The 21,971-nt window shown below is 34.3% G+C and overlaps 2 protein-coding genes across 2 annotated transcripts; both read left to right on the top strand.

Moving 5' to 3' along the window:
• Positions 1 to 359: 359 nt before the first annotated feature.
• LOC131615978 (indole-3-acetaldehyde oxidase-like) lies at positions 360 to 5,931 on the top strand. The gene is made up of 10 exons (XM_058887180.1): positions 360 to 699; positions 866 to 2,569; positions 2,653 to 2,912; positions 3,092 to 3,304; positions 3,430 to 3,648; positions 3,743 to 4,711; positions 4,790 to 4,885; positions 5,031 to 5,129; positions 5,213 to 5,402; positions 5,509 to 5,931. The coding sequence occupies exons 1-10, from the start codon at positions 546 to 548 to the stop codon at positions 5,724 to 5,726; spliced, it is 4,122 nt and encodes a 1,373-aa protein (XP_058743163.1). The 5' UTR covers positions 360 to 545; the 3' UTR covers positions 5,727 to 5,931.
• Positions 5,932 to 18,821: 12,890 nt separating this feature from the next.
• Positions 18,822 to 21,684, top strand: LOC131615982 (indole-3-acetaldehyde oxidase-like). Its single transcript, XM_058887184.1, has 2 exons — positions 18,822 to 19,049; positions 19,325 to 21,684. The coding sequence occupies exons 1-2, from the start codon at positions 18,896 to 18,898 to the stop codon at positions 20,857 to 20,859; spliced, it is 1,689 nt and encodes a 562-aa protein (XP_058743167.1). The 5' UTR covers positions 18,822 to 18,895; the 3' UTR covers positions 20,860 to 21,684.
• Positions 21,685 to 21,971: the final 287 nt, after the last annotated feature.

Consider the following 21,971-nt stretch of genomic DNA (forward strand, 5'->3'; position numbering starts at 1 on the left):
CTGTAGAGCTACTACTTGAGCTTACTTAACGATACATAATTACTTTTTTATTTTTGAAAAAAATGTAATTCAGCATGGAACTAGATAGCTGTAAATAATGCCACCGACACAGCGCTGTTAAGGATCTTAATGCATGTCAATCAATATGTAATGCAATGAATTATGAGAAGGAGTCACGTTTTCTCATATTGAAATTTATGAGGTTGGTGAGGTACCTAAAGTTGGGCTAAACGACGTTCAGCAAATTATCTAAAAGTAAAGATTGATGTTACGTGCGCTGACAATTACTTGTTGCACCACGTTTTTTTCAATATATATCTATCTTTCCCTACTTAACTTTATCAAAATCTTCAAATATAATCCACTTTCCATTTAACACTGTAACCGTATTTCTTCATCCATGCCCCACATGATAATGCAAAGTTCAAAAGTTTGTTCATTCACCATTCACTATTTCAGATAATGTTCACATTTCTACAATATTACTAATAGATAACAGTTTTTGAAATTGTATATCTCTGAAACCGAAAACCAGTTATTGAAGTATGGATGTGAAGATGAGTGAGAATCAAACCAGTTTGATTTTTGTTATCAATGGTGAAAAGTTCGAGCTATCCAGCGTTGAACCATCAACCACTTTGCTTGAGTTCTTGCGTACTCAAACTCAGTTCAAGAGTGTTAAACTCGGTTGCGGTGAAGGTATATTCAATTTCTCACTTTGCTTTGGATTTTCTATAGGATTATTGAATATAATACTTTTAGGATACTGAATGTTGACTTGATGAAATAAAGAAATCAGATTTAAATATTCAATCGATCATAGTTTATATTGTAAGGATTTATGCTTTGGCATTGTTGGTTGCAGGTGGTTGTGGTGCTTGTGTTGTTTTAATCTCCAAATATGATCCTTTACTCGATAGAGTCGATGATTTTACTGCGAGCTCTTGTCTTACGCTACTTTGTAGCATACATGGATGTTCAGTAACAACAAGTGAAGGTATTGGAAATACCAAACAAGGATTCCATCCAATTCATCAAAGATTTGCTGGATTCCATGCTTCTCAATGCGGCTTCTGTACCCCTGGAATGTGTGTTTCACTCTTCGGCGCTCTTGTCAATGCAGATAAGAACGATTCTCCAGAGCCACCAGCGGGATTTTCAAAAATCAATGTTTCTGATGCTGAAAAGTCTATTGCAAGTAATCTCTGTCGATGCACTGGTTACAGACCGATCGCTGATGTCTGTAAAAGTTTTGCAGCTGATGTTGATATGGAGGATCTTGGTTTGAACTCTTTCTGGAGAAAGGGAGATAGCGAGGACGGAAAGATTAGCAAGTTGCCTCGATATGATCGCGATCGCGATCACAGAAATATCGAATTTCCGATGTTTTTGAAGGAAGTCAGCCATGATTTGTTCATAGCTTCTGAGAAACATTATTGGCTCAAACCTACTACTTTAAAGGAACTGCGGAGGTTAATTGAATTAAACCGTGGCAACAAAACCAAGATAAAAATTGTTGCTCATAATACTGCAATGGGATATTACAAAGATAGACAAGGTTATGATAAGTATATTGATATCAGTGGAATTTCTGAGCTTTTAAAGATCAAAAAGGATCAATCAGGGATTGAAATTGGAGCAGCAGTGACAATATCTAAAGCCATTGAGGTACTCCGGGAAGAAAACAGAAGTGATTTTAGCTCCGATTTTGTTATGATACTTGAAAAGATTGCTGATCATATGAACAAAGTTGCTACGGGGTTTGTTCGGAACACAGCAAGTGTTGGAGGCAATTTGGTGATAGCGCAAAAGAATACGTTTCCTTCGGATATCGCCACTATACTTCTTGCAGTGGATTCAATGGTTCACATAATGACTGGCCCAAAATTTAAATGGATTGCATTGAAGGAATTTCTTGAGAGCCCACCATTAGCTTTTGAAAGTGTGCTTTTAAGCATTAAAATTCCATGTTTGGAAACTATAAGTGAATATTTGGCACCAAGAAGTAGATTTGCCTATGAAACTTACCGAGCTTCTCCTCGACCACTTGGAAATGCACTTGCCTACTTAAATGCTGCTTTCCTTGTTCAGCTATCTTCATGCAAGGATACTCATGGAACCGTGATAGATACCTGTAGGTTGTCTTTTGGTGGTTTTAAGAATAAGCGTGCAATCCGAGCTAAGCCTGTAGAGGAGTTTTTAGTAGGAAAGTTGTTAAATGTTAGAAACCTGTATGATGCTATTAATTTGCTTAAGGCTTCTGACACTATTATACCGCAAGATGAAACCTCGGAAAGTGCTTACATTTCGAGTTTAGCAGTTGGTTTTCTTTTTCAGTTCTTTAACTCCCTCATTGACAGTTCTGCAAGAATAACCAGTGGTTATTCAAAGGGATATACTCATTTACCTTCTCTTGAGGCTTCTAAAAAAATAGAGAATCAGAATCAGGTTCATCTTAACAAATCTCCGACTTTATTGATATCCGGGAAGCAAATAATTGTACCAGGAAGTGAGTATAGTCCAGTTGGCAAGCCAGTCGTGAAATCTGGCGCTGTGTTACAAGCTTCAGGTTTGTTTCGAATCAAGTTTTGTGTTACATACTGATGACAGTTTTCTTTACTTTGTACAAATTTAATGATAAATCATATATAGGTGAGGCTGTGTTTGTGGATGATATTCCATCACCAAAGAATTGTCTGCACGGAGCGTATGTTTATAGTGAAAAACCATTGGCAAGGATAACAAGTATAAAACTCAGGATAGAATTGGAACTTGATGGAGTGAAGGGCATCATTTCAAGTAAAGACATTCCGAATGGCGGGGTGAACCTTGGAGCAAAGATTATATTTGGAAGCGAGCCTCTATTTGCCGAAGAGATTGCTCAATGTGTCGGTGATCGTCTTGCCTTTGTGGTGAGTTCTTAAATCCCTTAATTTGTTCAAATAGACTATTCTAAACCTCATTGACTTGATAAACGAAATACAACTGATATAGATAATTACAAGTATTCATTGTTTATAACATCCGTTTTCGTTTACTTAGAGATTGATACATGTCATTCTTCGATTTAATCTTCAAATGGCTTCTTTAGGTTGCAGATACTCAGAAACTTGCAGAGTTTGCTGCAAACTCCGCTTCTGTTGAATACAGTATTGAAAATCTTGAACCACCTATCCTAAGTGTTGAAGATGCTGTTAAAAGATCTAGTTTTTTTGAAGTTCCTCCATCTTATCAACCGAAAAATCAAATTGGTGATATATCAAAAGGAATGGCTGAAGCAGATCACAAGATTGTTTCTTCTAAGGTACACGTGAAAAACATGAAAATGTTTGTGGTTCTTGATATAAATGTTTAAATTTTCTTCTGAATAATGAATGTTGCTGTCTATTGATCAACCATATTTAATCATCGCCTATCAACAAAACACAGATGAAACTTTCATCTCAATACTATTTTTATATGGAGACGCAAACCGCACTTGCTGTACCAGACGAAGACAATTGCATAACTGTTTACTCGTCTAGTCAAAACCCTGAGTATGTACATTCTACTATAGCAACATGCCTTGGTATTCCTGAAAATAATGTTAGAGTTATTACTCGAAGAGTTGGTGGAGCATATGGAGGAAAGAGCATGAAATCTATAGCTGTAAGTTTTTAGTTGTATTTAAAATTATTCTCTCTATTTAATATCATTGATACAGTTTCCTTACATTGTGTATGTCATGTGATGTCATCTGCAGGGTGCTGTATCTTGTGCACTCGCAGCGCACAAATTACAGCGACCTGTCAGGATGTATCTAAATCGTAAAACTGATATGTTAATGGTCGGAGGAAGGCATCCAATGAAGATAACATACAGTGTCGGCTTTAAGAATAACGGGAAGATTACTGCATTACACCTTGAGGTGTTGGTCGACGCTGGGATTTATCCCGACGTTAGTGCAGTAATACCGCAAAAACTAGTTGGTGCTATTAAAAAGTATGACTGGGGCGCTCTCTCTTTTGATATAAAAGTATGCAAAACAAATCTTCCTAGTAGAACTATAATGAGGGCCCCGGGGGACATGCAGGGATCATTCATCGCCGAAGGTATAATAGAAAATGTTGCAGCTACACTCTCAATGGAAGTAGATTCTGTCAGAAGCATTAATCTTCACACCTACACAAGTCTTAAGAAATTCTATGAGGACTCTTCTGGCGAACCTCTTGAATATACCCTGCCTTTGATTTGGGACAAGATAGCTGTTTCAGCAAACTATGAGCTTAGAGTAAACAAAGTGAAAGAGTTTAACAGTATTAACATTTGGAAGAAAAGAGGAATATCTCGTGTACCGGTGGTGTATGAGCTGAACGTAAAACCAGCTGCAGGAAAAGTTAGTATTTTATCGGACGGTTCTGTTGCTGTTGAATGTGGAGGAATTGAATTGGGTCAAGGTTTATGGACAAAGGTGAAACAAATGGCTGCATTTGCACTCGGTACAATTCAAAGCGATGGAAGTGGAAGTCTCTTGGATAAAGTAAGGGTTATACAAGCTGATACATTGAGCTTGATTCAAGGGGGAGCTACTGCTGATAGCACTACATCAGAGGCAAGCAGTGAAGCTGTTAGGCTTAGCTGCAATATCTTAGTTGAAAGACTAAAACCTATCAAGAAAAAGCTCCAAGAGGAAACAAGTTCCTCTATCAAGTGGGAGGATCTTATTCTTCAGGTAGCTACTAGTGTAAAATAAAAGAGCTTTAATTTCAATATTTACTTACCGTGTTTCTGATTTTTCATCAATTTACAGGCATACAATCAAGCTGTGAATTTATCAGCATCTTCATATTTTGTACCGAGTAATACTTCTGTTAATTACCTCAATTATGGTGCTGCAGTTAGTGAGGTGAGTTTGTTTCTTTTGTATGTGAAAAATCAAATGGAATTTTCTCAAACTCATTATAACTTCTCCTCAATGTTATTGTTAAAAGTACTTGTATGATATTGTCACAGAAGCCATATTACTGAAGTAAATGAAAATTGTTTCGCAGGTGGAAATAGATCTTCTGACAGGTGAAACAAGATTTCTGCAAACAGATATTATCTATGATTGTGGACAAAGTCTCAACCCTGCTGTGGATTTAGGACAGGTAATACACACACATATATATTGTAAGGCCTTTTATGCAGGATTGACAAACTCTTTTGATAATCGTATAACTGCATTTTGCAGATTGAAGGGTCTTTCATACAAGGGTTAGGATTTTTCATGCTTGAAGAGTACGAAACAAACCTTGATGGTTTGGTGTTGGAAGATGGCACATGGAACTACAAAATCCCAACAATAGACACTATTCCTCAACAGCTTAATGTTGAAATTGTCAACAGTGACCATCACAAACAAAGAGTTCTCTCTTCAAAGGGTATGTTACTTTAGACTCTTAATAAGATTGAAAAAGCTCTAGTTATTATGTTACTTTAAAAGTCTCAGAATAAAAAATGAGTAATATTTGATATCTTTTTACGCAGCATCTGGTGAGCCACCCTTGCTTCTAGCAGCTTCTGTTCATTGTGCCACAAGATCAGCTGTCAAAGAAGCAAGGAAACAGCTCTTATCATGGAGCAACTTAGATGAATCAGATTCAACATTTCAGTTGGGGGTCCCTGCAACAATGCATGTGGTAAAGGAGCTCAGTGGACTAGACATTGTAGAAAAGTACTTGAAATGGAAAATGGACAACAAGTAAAAGACCTCAACCACTCAATAATTGAATTTCATTTGGAACTTGTTATTTAATGCTATTTAATGGGACATGCGTGATTTATTCAATAATTGATGTATTGAAAAGACTGTATAGAACAGAAAATGAGGCAGATGAGTTATTCAAGCTCGCATAATGTAATAGATGAACAAATATGAGAGGAAATATCTTGTACTTTTTTTATTGAAAATACTGCCAATGGAGAAACTCAACTTCCCATGTGTATGTTGGAAGGTATAGTACAAGCTATAGAAAGAAATATTTAGAGAGAGGAACTTCTGGGAATTTTCCACGAATTTGTATGAACCAATTCCCCAAGTATTGGGAACCGGTGCTCGCGAACCAATTTGCCCCGGTGCTCGCGAACCAATTTGCGGTTCCTTGATTTTTGTAGCCAACTATTGGACATTAAGTGGTCTTTTGCACTTGCATTATACTTTGTGAGTGTAGGAGGGTATCTTCCTTACAAGGTGTTAAACTAGCTAGCTTGTGATTGAAGAAACTCATTATCATTAGAGAATCATGAACAAAATGAATGAATTACACGGTTAGTTACAAAGGTGAAGTTTCTCTTTATAGCAATAGCTACAGTTAACAAAATAACTTATTTGTAAAATAGAAAATATCAGAAAAACTAATCATCTAACTAATCATTACATAAGCCTAACTAACTAACTTGTCCACCAAGTAACAACCAATTGAACTTTAACATCCCCCTCAAATTGGACTATATATATCACATAGACCTAACTTGGACAAATTAGAAAGAAAGGATGATGAATGAAGAAGTTTTCTAAAAACATCAATCAATTGTGCAGAACTGCTGCTCCTTGAAAGAAGATGAGTGAGCTTGTTTTGAATTTTCTCCCTAATGACATGGCAATCTATTTCAATATGTTTGCTTCTTTCATTGAAAATTGGATTGAGAGGAATGTAGATGATTTGCTATCATAGTAGATAGAAGCAGGATCACTGATTGAAATACCAAGATCTTTATGCAATTGATGCACCCATTGAATTTCATATGTTGGGGAATCCAATGCCCGATACTCAGCCTTAGTGGATGATCTGAACACAATGTTTTGTTTCTAAAATTTCTAAGCGATCAAGGAATCTCCAAGGAAAACACAATAACCCATGATGGGTTTTCTTGTTTCAAGGCATCTTTCCCAAATTGAGTATGCAAAGCCATGCAACTTAAGCTTAGTATAAATGTGGGAAGGAATATGGTTGTACCAAGAGAGGATTTCAGATACTTTAGAATGTGAGTGGCTACACCATAGTGAGGAACAAAGGGCTTCGAGATGAATTGGCTCATATGTTGAATAGAAAATGATATGTCTTGCCTTGTATTGGCGAGATAAGTTAATCTTCCAATAAGCCTTCTACAAGAAGAATTGTCTCCTAGAGGTGTTCCTTTGGAGGGAAAAAGATTTGTAGTCAAATTTATAAAAATAACAGATAGCTTGGCACTCAAGAAACCAATATCTTCAAATAACTAAAGGGTATACTTCCTTTGCTTAACAATGATTCTCTTGTCTGATCTTGCAATTTCCAAGCCAAGGAAGAATCTCAACTTTCCAATATCTTTGATGCAAAATTGTTGGTCTAGAAACAACTTAACATGTGGGATTTCTGGCAACTTAACATCATCAACCAACGACAATCCCTAACAATCTTCCAAGTATATGGGTGATCCTTGGTAGCATTTATCTCAACGTCAGCTTGCACATAACTCTATATGATGTAGATATGGTGATAACAAATCTAGTTCGCCTCTTTATTTTTGTATGCATATTCTTTTCAACCTCGAATCTATCTCTTTGATGTATGATTTTCTTCCTATTTACCTGGACACCCTTAAAATGAGTCTTTAAATTCAAAGAAATCATCCATAAAACTTAGATGGATATATCAATCAAATTTGAAAAAGTGTGATTGTACATCTATATCATGTCATCTATTATGGAAAGGAGGTATTCATTCACTTTGTTCAGTAGTCTATAATCTACACAAAACCTTATTCCACCATATTTCCTTTTAACCAATAACAACATACACAAGCCCTATGGTGACACGCGGTCTAATGAGCGTTGGATATAAGATCTTCTAGTTAAGCCTTAAGTTATTTTAGTGTAATAGAGAGATCATATATAGGGTTATGGAGATGGCCTTAGCACCAAAAATTAAATCGATAGGAAATTTTACATTTCTTTCTGGAGGCAAGGATGTAATGTCTTTCGAAAAACAAGTATAAACTCATTTATGCTTAGAGTTGCAAAAATATCTTTTTTATCTTGAATTTGAAGAAAGTGATCATGTTTTCTTAAAAGACACTTCAATTGTGGAAATTGGAAGTTTGGTAAGAGTAGTCTTTATTACTTAGGTTTTTTTTCAAATCATTCTATAGGTATTTCAAATGGTTTATCTCCTTTTTTTTGTCTAGTCTATATAATGTATTTCATGTCTCTGTATATTTCTAATCCATCTCATGTTAAATAAAGAGACAATTAAGTTAAAACTCAATTTTCTTTTCAAACCGATACCAAGTCAAATTGTGGGCCAAGACTTAAAACATTGAAGAATATGTCTTCCAAAGAAGGTATTTGGGAACTTGAATATGAAGTTTTGGTAAAGTAATCAGGTCTATTCTATTAGGTAAGTTTGTTGAATTTTGAGGACAAAAATATTTAAGAGGAAAAGGATGTAACATCCCTTTTAATCTTAAATAATTTTTTTATTTATTTAAATACAAATTAGTTAATGATTGATAGTTGGGTGAAACTTGAAAGTATTATAAATTAGTATGTGTAACACTCCACATTATCCCTATTTGAATAATTTTAGCAATGAGTAATATATTTAATTCTAGAAATAGCTTCCCCTTATTCTCACTCTTTGTACAACACTACACTACACTAAATCAAGTCCCACACCGAATTGTTTTTTAATAATCATATTCTTAAAAAATAATTTCAAAATAACCATATTTTTAAAATAATTACAAAAATAGCCAAAAAAATGATATTTTTAACACGTTGTCGCTAGGGGGTGGCGACAACACTCCCTCTTCAATGATGTCGCCACTAGGCTTGGCGAAAACGTTTATATTTGGGCCCAAGTCGCCACCCCTAGCGACAACACCCGCCTCTCATTTTTTTTAAAATTTTTTTAATTAAATTATTTTAACTATTATATTTACCTATTTTGTAAGTTATATTTATTTACTTAAATTTTGTATATTTTACTATTTTGTTAGTTATATTTTATATTATATATTTTTTAGTTATATTTATTTACTTAAATGTTTTTTGTAGAAAATAATATAAATAAAAGAAACCACGAATTTATATTAATTAAAAAAATTACAATTACATTAATCATAACAATAAAATTTTGGATGACCTATTGCGGATGACCCTGGTACGATCCGTACGGAGGAGGTCTAATAACTCGTTTAGACGGCTCACGAGTTGGTAGTGCTTCCTTATTTCTACGACGCCCCCCTTTATCTGGTTCCTCTTGTGTTTGGGTCAATGGCCCTTCAATGCACTCCGAGTCTATAACATCTGTCAGCCATCCTTGACCTCTAGAATTCCCGCTATAGGAAATGAGGGTGCCCGCGACGCCTTCAAAGCTTTGTCTTGGTGGGACAAACCGGCTCCTGGTGGGTGCAGCCTCAAAGTTTGGTCTGTGGTAGTTGGTGGCTGAATCGGGTTGGTTAAAATACAATGATTGTGGTGGTGTGTTGAGGTCAAATGGTTGGTTAGGGTACTGTAATGTTTGTTGGTTGAATGAGTTGTATGGATGGTATTCTTCTTGTATGCCTGTGTCGGGGGTAAGTGATGGTGATCTGGAGGAACCTGCCACATTGGTGTCTTTAAAGCGTTGGTGGTGGGGTTGAGTTTGTGGTTGGGATTAAGATTGTGGTTCAGTTTGGAAATGTTGTTGTTGTTGGTATATTGGTTATTGTTGGTAATTTGGTTGTTGTTGTTGGTTATATTGTTGTTTTTGTTGTTGGAAAAATTATGGTTATTGTTGTTCGAAATTTTGTGGTTGTTGTTGTTGGAATTGTTGGGGTTGTTGCTGTTGTTGGAAATACGGTTGTTGTGCTCGCGGGTCTTCCAAATAGAATAGGTCAGACACAAACATTTCAGGATTTGTACCAGTTGACATATTCAGATGTTGGTTTCATTTCGTTCGATCCCACAGAGAAATGCAGGACAGTGTTGGAACGAATGGCCCATATTTTACGGGTGTCTTTAGCGAACAACTTCCAATTTGCTATGTACCACTGCTGGCTAACCTTTTTCAGATGCCAAGGTTCCAAACACTCAGGGAGGTCGGGGACATTTTGATGCATGCCGAATTGGAGTTTCACACGGTCACTGTGGTGCATCTCCACAGTGGTGAACCGTATGATAGGCGATTTTGTCGTCCAAACAACTGCCTCTTCTCGGTCGAGTTCATGGCCCAATCCCAAGTATGGTCTCCAAATAAACTGCAAAGTAAAAAAAAATTATATTTCAAATTAAGGAAGATGCTTTATTTTACAAATATAGTTAGATAATAGAAAGTTTAGTGGTAATACATCTTGTGGTCGAAGTCAATCCAAGAGTTGACGATAAAAAATTATCTTGTTTCTTGGTGTTGCGCTGTAATCTAATCCAGTTGCATTAAACCTAAACACGTCAAAAAATAGAAATCAAATTAGTTACAATTAATAATAGAATAAATATATTAAATGAATTAACGTTACTAACTTACTTTGACGCGTACGGAAAGATGTATACGTGCGGATTTTCAGGGGCTAGTCTTGGCATTCTCCACCATCCTCATGCTTGTAATAAGAATGCACATCCATAAAATGTACAACTTTCTTTTTTTGTATTTTTGCACAAGGAGTTGTATAGGAAAAACAATACCGCAGAACCCCAACTATACGTCTTGTTATAGACACAGCAGGTGTACAGCGATGTCTGCATGAAATATGTGCAGCAAGAATCTGCCAAGGGAAACACCCATCGAGTTATAGAGTTTGACCTCCATGGCCACACCTTCAGTGCCAAAGAAACAATTAACCACAACCAGGGGCTGCCATAACAACAGTATCGGGTCTCAATCCCAGATCGTTGGTATAACACCCTTCTAATACCCCGCATGAATAATAAACAATAATCAGAGTAAACATGAAAAAGGGCATTACAACTTCCAAATAATTAAACAATAATACTCATGTCATGCCATAAAAGAGAACGTCAACCAAATTTATTCAGATCATCATATTTAACACAGCGGAATTATCTTTAACATCTGAATAACAAACAGCCAAGTCACAGACTTAAAATATCAACATAAAAATCCATCCAAAATAAAAAGAGTTTAACAAGTAACTATAAACGACGCCCCCAGTGTTACACGACCAGAGCATGACACGGACCCAACTGACTCTAACGAACTACTTGACGAACTAATCCTCACCAAGTACGAGAGCTACTCCTCAATCTGAAAAATAACAACAGTAAGGGTGAGTCTCATTCACATTTAACTAATGTTATAAGATATAGATAATAAAATATCATTTCACATGCCATTCACCCAATCACAGTTATGATCAGATTCAAACCATACAATCAGTGAGCAAACAACCAAATTAACACATATTATAACATTGGACAATCTTCCGTTCATGTTATAATAGCAAAACAGCCTAATGCAATGCAACTACATGCATGTGGTACCAAAATCTGGGATAACCCAACTCACCGACCCACCATCGTCAAGGATACGGTAACACCCACTCACTAATTCCACACAATGGGAATTAGCTACCACTGATCCACCATCGTCAAGGACCAGCCACATAATGATTATGAATGCATACATCAACCATAACATGCTCATCACCCACATACATCGATCAATGTCATAATCATCAATAAAACACATATTTCATACCAACAATACATGTATAATAAACACCAGTTATACCCACAACATCATACAGGTAATACATTCATTAGTGTACCTATAAACATATCTCACCACAAACAAATAAAATCGGGTGTTTTAAAAATAATTCAAGCCACCACTAAAACACCATTTGAGTATATAAATTATTTGATTAGCTTCACTGTACTCGAAACGGCACCAAAATCCGGCTTACGGTTTAAAAGTTACACATTTTTAAACTTTTCAAAACGGCCTGTCGCAACAACTAACAGCACGCGGCGCCACACACATTCGCGGCGCGGAACGAATCGGAACTACGCCTTCGCGGCGCAAACAAGGTTTCGCGGCGCGGAACGAGAAGGAACTACGCCTTCGCGGCGCGGCCATATGCTCGCGGCGCGTACTGAACACAACAGAACTTCCTGGCCTTCTGCCAAGCAGTTCGCGGCGCCAACTCCTGGACGCGGCGCGAACTGGCGATTTCCAGAACTCCGAATAGCAGAAAACAGCCTGCGATTTCGTCCCTCTTTCACCGAATCACTACCAAACCAATCTCATTCCAACCAGATTTCGCATACAGTGAAATAACACATATTATAACACATTTATAATACATTCAACCATCTAATTATCACCATACATGATCAATACAATCATTATAACTCAATTCTCCCAAAACCTAACATTTCTACAACCTAAGCATAACCCAATTGATCCGAATAACACGATCAAATTCTATCATACTACCTATAATCCCATAATAGAAGATAAACGGAAGAGTCCCCCCTTACCTGAAGGTTGATTCTTCATTCTTCCTCGGGTCGCACTTCTCCGCTCCTCTTCTCTTTTCACGTTCAGACTCTTCTCTTCTCCTTAGTTCTATTCCTCTTTCCCACAATCCCTCTATTTTCTATTTTATGAAAATAAGCTTATCATTAGTAATGGGTTTCACCACTGACACCCCCCCTTCTACTACAAGCGACACTGGCCCATTAGCCTCATTATTTCCATTTTTCTCAGTTAACTCAAATAATTCTAATATTTAATCCAAAAATTAATTAAATTAAATAAAGAATTTTATGAGGTGTTACAGTTGGTGCGACTGTGGCCAATTTCAAGCTTATCGCATGCCTTGCTCCCATGTCATTACAGCAAGTTATCATAGTCACTTTGATGCATTTTCATTGGTATCACCCATTTACAATGTATAAACGTTGCTCAACGTATACGACAATTACTTTCTGGTGGTAGAGAACGAGACATATTGGCCTATGTACGACGGGGAAACAGTTTGGCACAACGATTTCATGCGCCAGAATAAAAGCGGTAGACTAAACAACAAGCATATTAGAACTGAAATGGACGCCACTAAAAAAATGCAAAGGAAGTGTAGTATATGTCGTGAGGTCGGACATAATAAGAATAAGTTTCTCAATCATGGATCTAGTTCTACAACATAGTTGTAAAGTTCAATGTGTATTTGTAATTTATTTTACCAATGAAGTGGACTTTTTTTCATTAGTCAGATGAGTTACAACATACATGGAAAACAACATAAACAATAACACGAAATAAAGTTTCAACTAAAAGCAACAATTGAAAAAACAACACAATGACTAAAACAACAACACAACAAACAATTAAAATCTAAGAAATTACAACGGTTAAAACAATGTCATATGTTCCATCCATCATTTGTTCAGTATCAAGGTCGTTTTTCACTTCAACCCACCAACGTACCGTATTTTCGGTCATAAGAGAGACTCTTGTTCTAAGCCTCTGGATCCTTTTGATTTCTTCACCGGGATTGTACTCCCCCTCTAACTGTGACATCAAAGTCCTCTTCAGGTTGTTGAAGGTATGGATGTTCCAAAATATAACCGACACAGGGGGTTTGACCGGAGAGATAACTTCTACGATATTTCGGTTCCGACACGGGACGGCTGGATGATGTTCGCTGACATGACAAGGGCCTTATGCGAGACATCAACAATAATGTGCATGGAAAATGAGAAAATTTGTGGAGAAATTAATGAATTCAAATGGAGCAATGGGCTGCTATTTATAGGCAAAAAAAATGCAAATGACTGTTGTCGCCAACCAAGGAGGCGACTTGGGCCCACACATGAAGATAATTCGCCAGCTAGAGTGGCGACATGGTCCAAAGACAAGTGGGCTCACAGATGAAGAAAATAGTAAAAAATAATAGGTAAAAAAATAAAACTAAAAAAAAATATAATAGTAAAAAAAAATTTAATTGAAGAGGAAGTGTTGTCGCCACCCCGACGACGTGTTAAAAATACTATTTTTGGCCATTTTAATAATTATTTTAAAAATATGTTTGTTTTGGAAAAAATTTTTAAAAAATCTGGTTATTAAAAAAAAAATTCTGCCACACCCATTGAGCATTTGACCATTTGATAAATTCATTGAGCAGTTATATTTTCCTTTATAAATTTTAAAGAAGATGAAAACATCATTGCTGACGTCAGTAAAAAGATCAAAACATCATTGATGACGTCAGTCTAGGAAAAAAGATTACAAATGATTAAAAAAATAATAAGATTTTTACTCTCATTCTAGTTCTCTCACTCAAATATTAATTTTTATAGTTGTCTGTAAAGAATATTTAATTAATATTTCAAAATTTCAATTAGTATTATAGTTCAATCTAATAAAGTTATTATATAATTATTAAATGTCTTTAATATTTTTATATCAATTTGATATGACATAATAGCATATAATATAATAAAAAAAAAACTAATTTCATTTACATTATATCAGACACTTCGAAAGATGCATTTTACGGAAAAAAACACTTTCGTAGATGCATCTACGAAAGAATGTGGCGCTGAGGGCATTCCATAGATGCATCTACAGAATAATCCCTGAACTGATTTTATGTGTATTTTCTTCCCATATACACTAGTTTATTACGCTTCCGTAGATGCATTTACGGAAGAAATCAAATTTTTTCAAAATATGGAGTGCTTTCAGAGATCCATCTACGAAACCTAGGACAAAAATGAAAAATTCTATGGTGTGTAAGAAATTCATGGAGTTTGATGAGAAATTTTCTTAACTTTAGGAATAATTTAGATAATTCTCAACCCAATTATATTTTGAAAATAATAAAGTCATCTGAGATAGGTTTATATACGTGTAGAGCTGTCAAAATGGGCTAGTCCATATGGGTCGGCCCGCCAGGCCCGAAAAATTATAGGGCTTGGGCCTTAAAATTAGAACCCATATTTTTCAGGGCCTTTTTAGCCCAGCCCTAAAAAGCCCGCTATCTATTAGGGCTAGCTCATATGGGTCGTGGGTAGCCCATCAAACCCGCATATATTATAAATTTTAAAAAAATATATTAATATTTATATTATCTTACTCTAAAATAGCATATTGATTTTTTTCACTTTGCTAGATTTTATCTCTATTTTATTCAACCTTACTCTTTTAAATATTATACATTAATATAATCAACATTTTTTCATCGTATTATATTAGTTTTTCTCTTATAATAAATATTCAAGTATTATTTTATACAATTTAGACATATATTGTATTTAAAAACACATTATAGTATTTATAAGAGATAATATATTACTTAAAAATGTATTATGTTTAAAATAACATAATTTTTAATTTTATTTATAATAAATATTATGGAGTTTTTATTTTAATTTTTTTAATAAAAAAGTCCATTTAGGGCCGGATAGCCCGAAGCTCATATAGGACCGGGCTCGGGTAGTAAATCTCGAGCCCATATTACACAGAGCCTTTTTGGTCCAGCCCTAAAAAGCCCAGGCCCCGCTAGGACCGGCGCGTTTAGAGCCGGGTAGCCCATATTGACAGCTCTATATACGTGGATGTGGAAAAAAATTAAAATCAGATAGATTCAAATACTAAATTATTACTCTTTATTATGCTCTTATTTTAATATTTTTTCTTTGTAAAATATTACCATTTTACAGAATTTATTTGTATAATTTTTATATCTTATAAAATAAAATAATTTTTTTAATAATTGTAATTTTCTAAGAATTAAAATTTCACATTTTTTTAACTTTCTCTCTCATTTATGGTAACAAGTATCAGAATTTTTGTAAAAATATTTATAAACTAACAATTTTTCTTAATACTCCATATTAGATTAGACAATGTTGAAATCCCTATATTTATTATTAGGGAAATGCTAATCAATGTTCCTGGTTAAGAGATTGAAAAGGTAAGTTGAATATTATTTAATAAAATAAAAAAAATATGTTTCTATATTTTGTATTCAATGTATTGAAAATATAAATAATTGTTTTTTCTAAAAAATATTGTGTGTATTCAATACATTAAATAATTAATATTTTCCTATTTTCTTTATGTGGAATGTTTCGGGCACTCGTTATCATATTATTATTTGAAATGAAATTACTATTTATACCATTAAAAAAGTAATTGTATATAAAAGAAAATTGACTTTTTAAATTTATTAAATAATTAATGTATTTAATTTATGATAATGACATATTTCAAATACATTTAATTATTTAATGAATTAAAAAAAATTCTCTTATAAATAGGACCATAATTTATTTGATTTATTCAAACAAAGTTATATTTCTTTTTAACTCTTCTATTCAAACAAAGTTAAAGTCATTTAAGTGAGTTTAAAAACCCATAAAATCAAAGCTATGCTAGTCTATCGTGACATGTATAGTGAATCACCAAATACGTTGTTTGCAAAATCGTGTATTCATACGTATCATAAATTACATATTACTATTGATTTATTTAAATGTTTGATTTTTTACTAACTTTTTTTAAAACAACAACTTTGAAATTGTAATGATATATTAATTGTATTTTAGTACATAGCAATTTATCTTTTAAAATTATAATTTTAAAGGTTATTTTAAAATATTATTAAAATTCATGTAAATATTATTTTTCATTTTATACTCTCGAGTAAAGTCTTTATACATATACATACTCTTATTTGATAAATAAATAATATAAAAACACTTTAATATGCATTAACTTTCTCTAAGTTTTATTTAATACGGATGTATAATTGAAAAGTTAGATGAAACATTTAATTATGGACTATGATTTTTTTTCTTCACTAGAATACATATTCTTTTAACTTTTCAAAGACTATTAAATATTAAAAAGAAAATCTCAATTGCCACACATTAATGAACTTTGAAAAAAGTTTATATAGAGAATTATTAGGAAAATTTCAAATCTTAGATTAGTAATAGAGTCTAGAAATATATATAGAGAGAAACCTTTCACTTTACAAGTGAGTTTTATAAGAATGATTTATGTCAGAATTCTAATATTAAGTATGAATTCTTGGTGCTATAAATTCCGAGACGAAAAATGCAATGTATACACAATGATAAAAAGATTAAAATGTATAAATACAATATTAATATGAAACAACAATTTCTATTGGTCAATTATTGGCGCACAATGTTGAAGATAAAAATTAAAGAAGAGAGATAAAATTCTAAGTAACTTTTTTACTCATAACAGAAAATGGTTATAAATGAATTATCCTTCTTACACATTAAATCTTAAGTTCAATATTTATACTATCAAGTGTTAGACGCTAGACTTAGGATCTAGAGGAGGTGAATAGATCTCTTTAAAAATTATTTGTTGTTTTAAATTTTTTCAATGATGGCTTGCGAAATCGCTTCGGAATCGACCCGCGTATATTCCAAACCGCTATTGGTAGAATCAGATATGCTACAACCAAGAAGAAATTTTTATGCTAAATAGTTTGAAAGATCAACTCAATACATTTTTCAAAAAATTATTTGTTTGAATGATTAACACTTAATCACCTACTTCCAATGAGAATGAGATCGATAAATTTGCTAAGGTAATTTATCGAACACGTGTTGTGCAAATAATTTGTTGCATAAACAAATCAACAAACACTTGGTGTACAATAGTTAACAAGTTAATGTGATCTAAGTGTGGTTGATTGTGAAATCCAATTGCAATTGACAATTACAATTCTCTATACAAAAACAGTTTTGTATCACAATTTAACATTTAGTTAATTTTCGGGTTAACAATTTTGAACCAATATTAATAGCAAGTAGTAGAGAAGCAAGGAGAGAGGAACACAAAGATTTGTTTAGGGAGTTTGTCGTTCGTCGTAGCTACGACTACGTCTGTCCCCAATTCCAATATTAATAGCAAATAGTAGAGAAGCAAGGAGATATTTTTTATTACTTTGCAGATTATTATTACAAGAGAAATTAAAGCAATAAATAAATAAACTCAATTTTGATGTTGATTCTTTATCTTCTCTTTCCTTGACCTTAAGGGTATGTTTGGATATCACAAAATGAACGGAGCGGAATGGAATGGAGCGGAGTGGGATGGAGCGGAGTGGAACGGAGCGGAACGAATGTACCATTCCATTGTTTGGAAATTTTAGAACGGAATAAGACAAATTATTCATTCCGCCCAAATCGGAGGGGAAGGAATATGGTGGTAAGTGATGGAATGGAATGGAATCCATACCACTCCTTTCCGCTCCGCTCCATCCGTTTTTAAATTATCCAAACAACGAAATATCATTTTATTTCATTCCATTCCGCTCCGCTCCATCCGATTCCATCAATCCAAACAAAGCCTAAGCAAAATCAAGTCGCCCAACAATCTCGAATCAATCCTCCGATTACCGCTACTCTTTTGACCGAATCCATAGTTCTTCAAGGCTTTCATTCGGCTGAATTGCAATCGCTAATTGTTGTCATAAACTCTAATATTGACTCTTAAGTTTGAATTAAATTTAATTGTTATTTAGTTATAACAGTTTATTTTCAGATTTTACTAGTACCTATTATCGGTTTATGTATTATGTTATTAGTTATATAAGTGTTTTAAAGTCATTTACTAGTTTTTACAATAAAAATCTTAATTATTGCAAAAGTTAATTTTTGGTCTAAGAAGTACAAAGCACGTCGCTGTAAACTATCGATTATGGCGGCAAGATTGCACTTTTCCAACTCTCAAATTCACTTAATTATTCCAACCATTCAAATTTCAAGACTTTAATTAACTAAAATCACTTTTTTTTCTTCTTTTTCTGTCGTTAAGCGCTTACTACGCTACATAAGCGAATATAAATAGTATGCAGATACGTTGGAACTTGTATTTTTCTGAAAATCAGTCACTGAAGTATGGATGTGAAGAAAAGTGAGAAACAAACAAGTTTGGTTTTCGTTATCAATGGCGAAAAGTTTGAGCTATCCAGCGTTGATTCATCAACTACTTTGCTTGAGTTCTTGCGCACTCAAACTCATTTCAAGAGTGTCAAACTCGGTTGCGGTGAAGGTATATCATAATCATTATTCCACAATATCTGTTTATTTCACTTAATTGTTTGATTAGTTGATTATATTTTGTAAGAAGAGATTCTTCTGACTGTTATGGATTTTGATTTTTAATTTTAATTTTTAATTTTAATTTAAGCTTGATTTGCCGACTTAATCATTTATTTTTTCTTTGCGTTTGGATTGTGAAAAAGGTGTCTACTTTTAAAAAAAGCAATAAATAGTGCTCAATATTTTTAAACTTGGAACTTCATGCTTTGGTATTGTTGGTTGCAGGTGGTTGTGGTGCTTGTGTAGTTTTAATCTCCAAATATGATCCTTTACTCGATAGAGTCGATGATTTTACCGCGAGCTCTTGTCTCACGCTACTTTGTAGCATACATGGATGTTCAATTACAACAAGTGAAGGCATTGGTAATAGCAAACAAGGATTCCATCCAATTCATCAAAGATTTGCTGGTTTCCATGCTTCTCAATGCGGCTTCTGTACTCCTGGAATGTGTGTTTCACTCTTCGGCGCTCTTGTCAATGCTGATAAGAACGATTCTCCAGAGCCAGCAACTGGTTTTTCCAAAATCAATGTTTCTGATGCTGAGAAGTCTATTGCAGGTAACCTTTGTCGATGCACTGGTTACCGACCGATCGCTGATGTCTGCAAAAGCTTCGCAGCTGATGTTGATATGGAGGATTTAGGGTTGAACTCTTTCTGGAGAAAGGGAGAGAGCAAGGACTTGAAGCTTAGTAGGTTGCCTCAATATGACAATCATCACAAGAACATCAAATTTCCTTTGTTTCTGAAGGATATTAAACATGATTTGTTGTTGGCTTCTAAGGAAAACAGTTGGCACAAACCTACTAGTTTAGAGGAGCTTCAGAACTTATTGAAATTAAACCATGCCAATGGAACCAGGATAAAAGTTGTTGCTAATAATACTGGTATGGGATATTACAAAGATAAAGAACGATATGATAAGTATATTGATCTAAAGGGCATTTCTGAGCTCTCAAAGATCAGAAAGGATCAATCAGGGATTGAAATTGGAGCAGCAGTGACCATATCTAAAGCTATTGAAGTACTAAAGCAGCAAAGCAAGAGCGACTTTATCTCAGACTTTGTAATGATACTTGAAAAGATTGCTGACCATTTTGGAAAAGTTGCTTCGGGGTTTATTAGAAACACGGCCAGTGTAGGTGGAAATTTAGTTATGGCACAAAAGAACAATTTTCCCTCAGATATTGCTACTATACTTCTTGCTGTGGATTCGATGGTTCATATAATGAGTGGCACACAGTTTGAATGGCTAACATTGGAGGAATTTTTGGAAAGACCGCCATTAAGTTTGGAAAATGTACTTTTAAGCATTAAAATTCCAAGTTTGGAAACTATTAGAAGTACATCTTCAGAACAAAGAAATAGATTCTACTTTGAAACTTACCGAGCTTCTCCTAGACCGCTTGGAAACGCCCTTCCATACTTAAATGCCGCTTTCCTTGTTGAGGTGTCTCCTAGCAAGGATTCTGGTGGATCCATGATAGACACTTGTAGGCTGTCTTTTGGTGCTTATGGGAATGAGCACGCAATCAGAGCAAAAAATGTTGAGGAATTTTTGACAGGAAAGATGTTAAGTTTCAGCATTCTGTATGAAGCCATCAACTTGCTTACATCCACTATTGTGCCTAAAGATGAAAACTCGAAAACTTCATACCGTTCAAGTTTGGCAGCTAGTTTTGTTTTTCAGTTCTTTAACCCTCTAATTGAAATTTCTGCGGGAGCAACCAACTTCTCAAATGGATATATCAGAGAGATTTGAGCAGCGTTTCAGCGTAAGTTTTGTAGAGAATCGTTCTTGTCTTCAATCTTCCAAGTCTTCCTTTTATAGCGAAAAAGAAGTCGGTTGGATGGTAGAATATGAATACTTAAGTCCAGTTGTATTGTCCACAACGGTCAGTGAGGGAGTCGTAGACAACATATTACCATAGTACTGTCCTTACGCCACCATATCAGGGAAGTGGGAATATTTTTACCTCGTACTGTTTCCTCACGTAAATCAATATTGATCTTTTCTTCTAATATACAGAGGTTTCTGATAGTTGTTGATGAAGCATGCTTAGAATGATCAAAAATTAAATCTTTAGAACCTAAGTCATCAAAGTCTTCAGAACTTGTTCATCCAGAACCTTGTCTTTAGAGTCTTCAGCACTTCGTCTTCAAAATCTCATTTGGTCTTGAGAATCTTCAAAACTTGTTCTTCCAGAACCTTGTCTTCAGAATCTTCAAAACTTGTTCTTCAAGAACCTTGTCTTCAGAATCTTTAGAACTTGGACAACATAATCGCAGAGTTAAAGAAGTCTTCAGAAGCTCTTCCACAAGAGTCACGATCAGAAGCTCTATCACCAACGTTCATCAGAACCGTTATTATAGAAGCATTCTGGAACTTGACTGGGTCTTTGTAAACACCACTGGTTTCTTCCAGAGTCAGAGTGTGTTGAGTTCAGAACCTGATGACGTCGCACGCCTTATCTTCAGAGTCAAAATTTATTAGCAAAAGCTACACATCAGACAGAAACCGTTAAGAGTACTAAATTGATATAAGATATCATGTAATATTATCATCAAAACTTAAGGTCAGATTCAGAATCAAATATTGTTTTTACAATATTGTCATAAAATATTGCACTTTTATTAAATTAACCTTATAAATATGTTGGAAGTAGTGTACACAGTAATAATTAAAGTACACAATTGAAAAAATAGCAATCATTATTAGATTGAAAAGTAAGAATTAAATTCATTTTAAAACAAAATTTATTTGTTAAAACAACACTCTTCATTGTGAAAAAAGGAGGGAGTATTAAGAATGTTTAAGACAATATAGGTGATATAAGTACCAACAGTATTCCAAAAGGAATAATAGAAAAGAGT

This window comes from Vicia villosa, linkage group LG7 (genome assembly GCF_029867415.1).
Source record: "Vicia villosa cultivar HV-30 ecotype Madison, WI linkage group LG7, Vvil1.0, whole genome shotgun sequence".
NCBI classification, from domain to species: domain Eukaryota; kingdom Viridiplantae; phylum Streptophyta; class Magnoliopsida; order Fabales; family Fabaceae; genus Vicia; species Vicia villosa.

What these genes read in the sequence shown, in the direction of transcription:
- LOC131615978 (XM_058887180.1), top strand. Translation starts at nt 546, where the DNA reads ATGGATGTGAAGATGAGTGAGAATCAAACCAGTTTGATTTTTGTTATC. An exon ending in AGAGCATGAAATCTATAGCT is followed by an intron (nt 3,649 to 3,742) that starts GTAAGTTTTTAG and finishes TGTCATCTGCAG; the next exon opens with GGTGCTGTATCTTGTGCACT. An exon ending in GGGAGGATCTTATTCTTCAG is followed by an intron (nt 4,712 to 4,789) that starts GTAGCTACTAGT and finishes ATCAATTTACAG; the next exon opens with GCATACAATCAAGCTGTGAA.
- LOC131615982 (XM_058887184.1), top strand. Translation starts at nt 18,896, where the DNA reads ATGGATGTGAAGAAAAGTGAGAAACAAACAAGTTTGGTTTTCGTTATC. An exon ending in CAAACTCGGTTGCGGTGAAG is followed by an intron (nt 19,050 to 19,324) that starts GTATATCATAAT and finishes TGTTGGTTGCAG; the next exon opens with GTGGTTGTGGTGCTTGTGTA.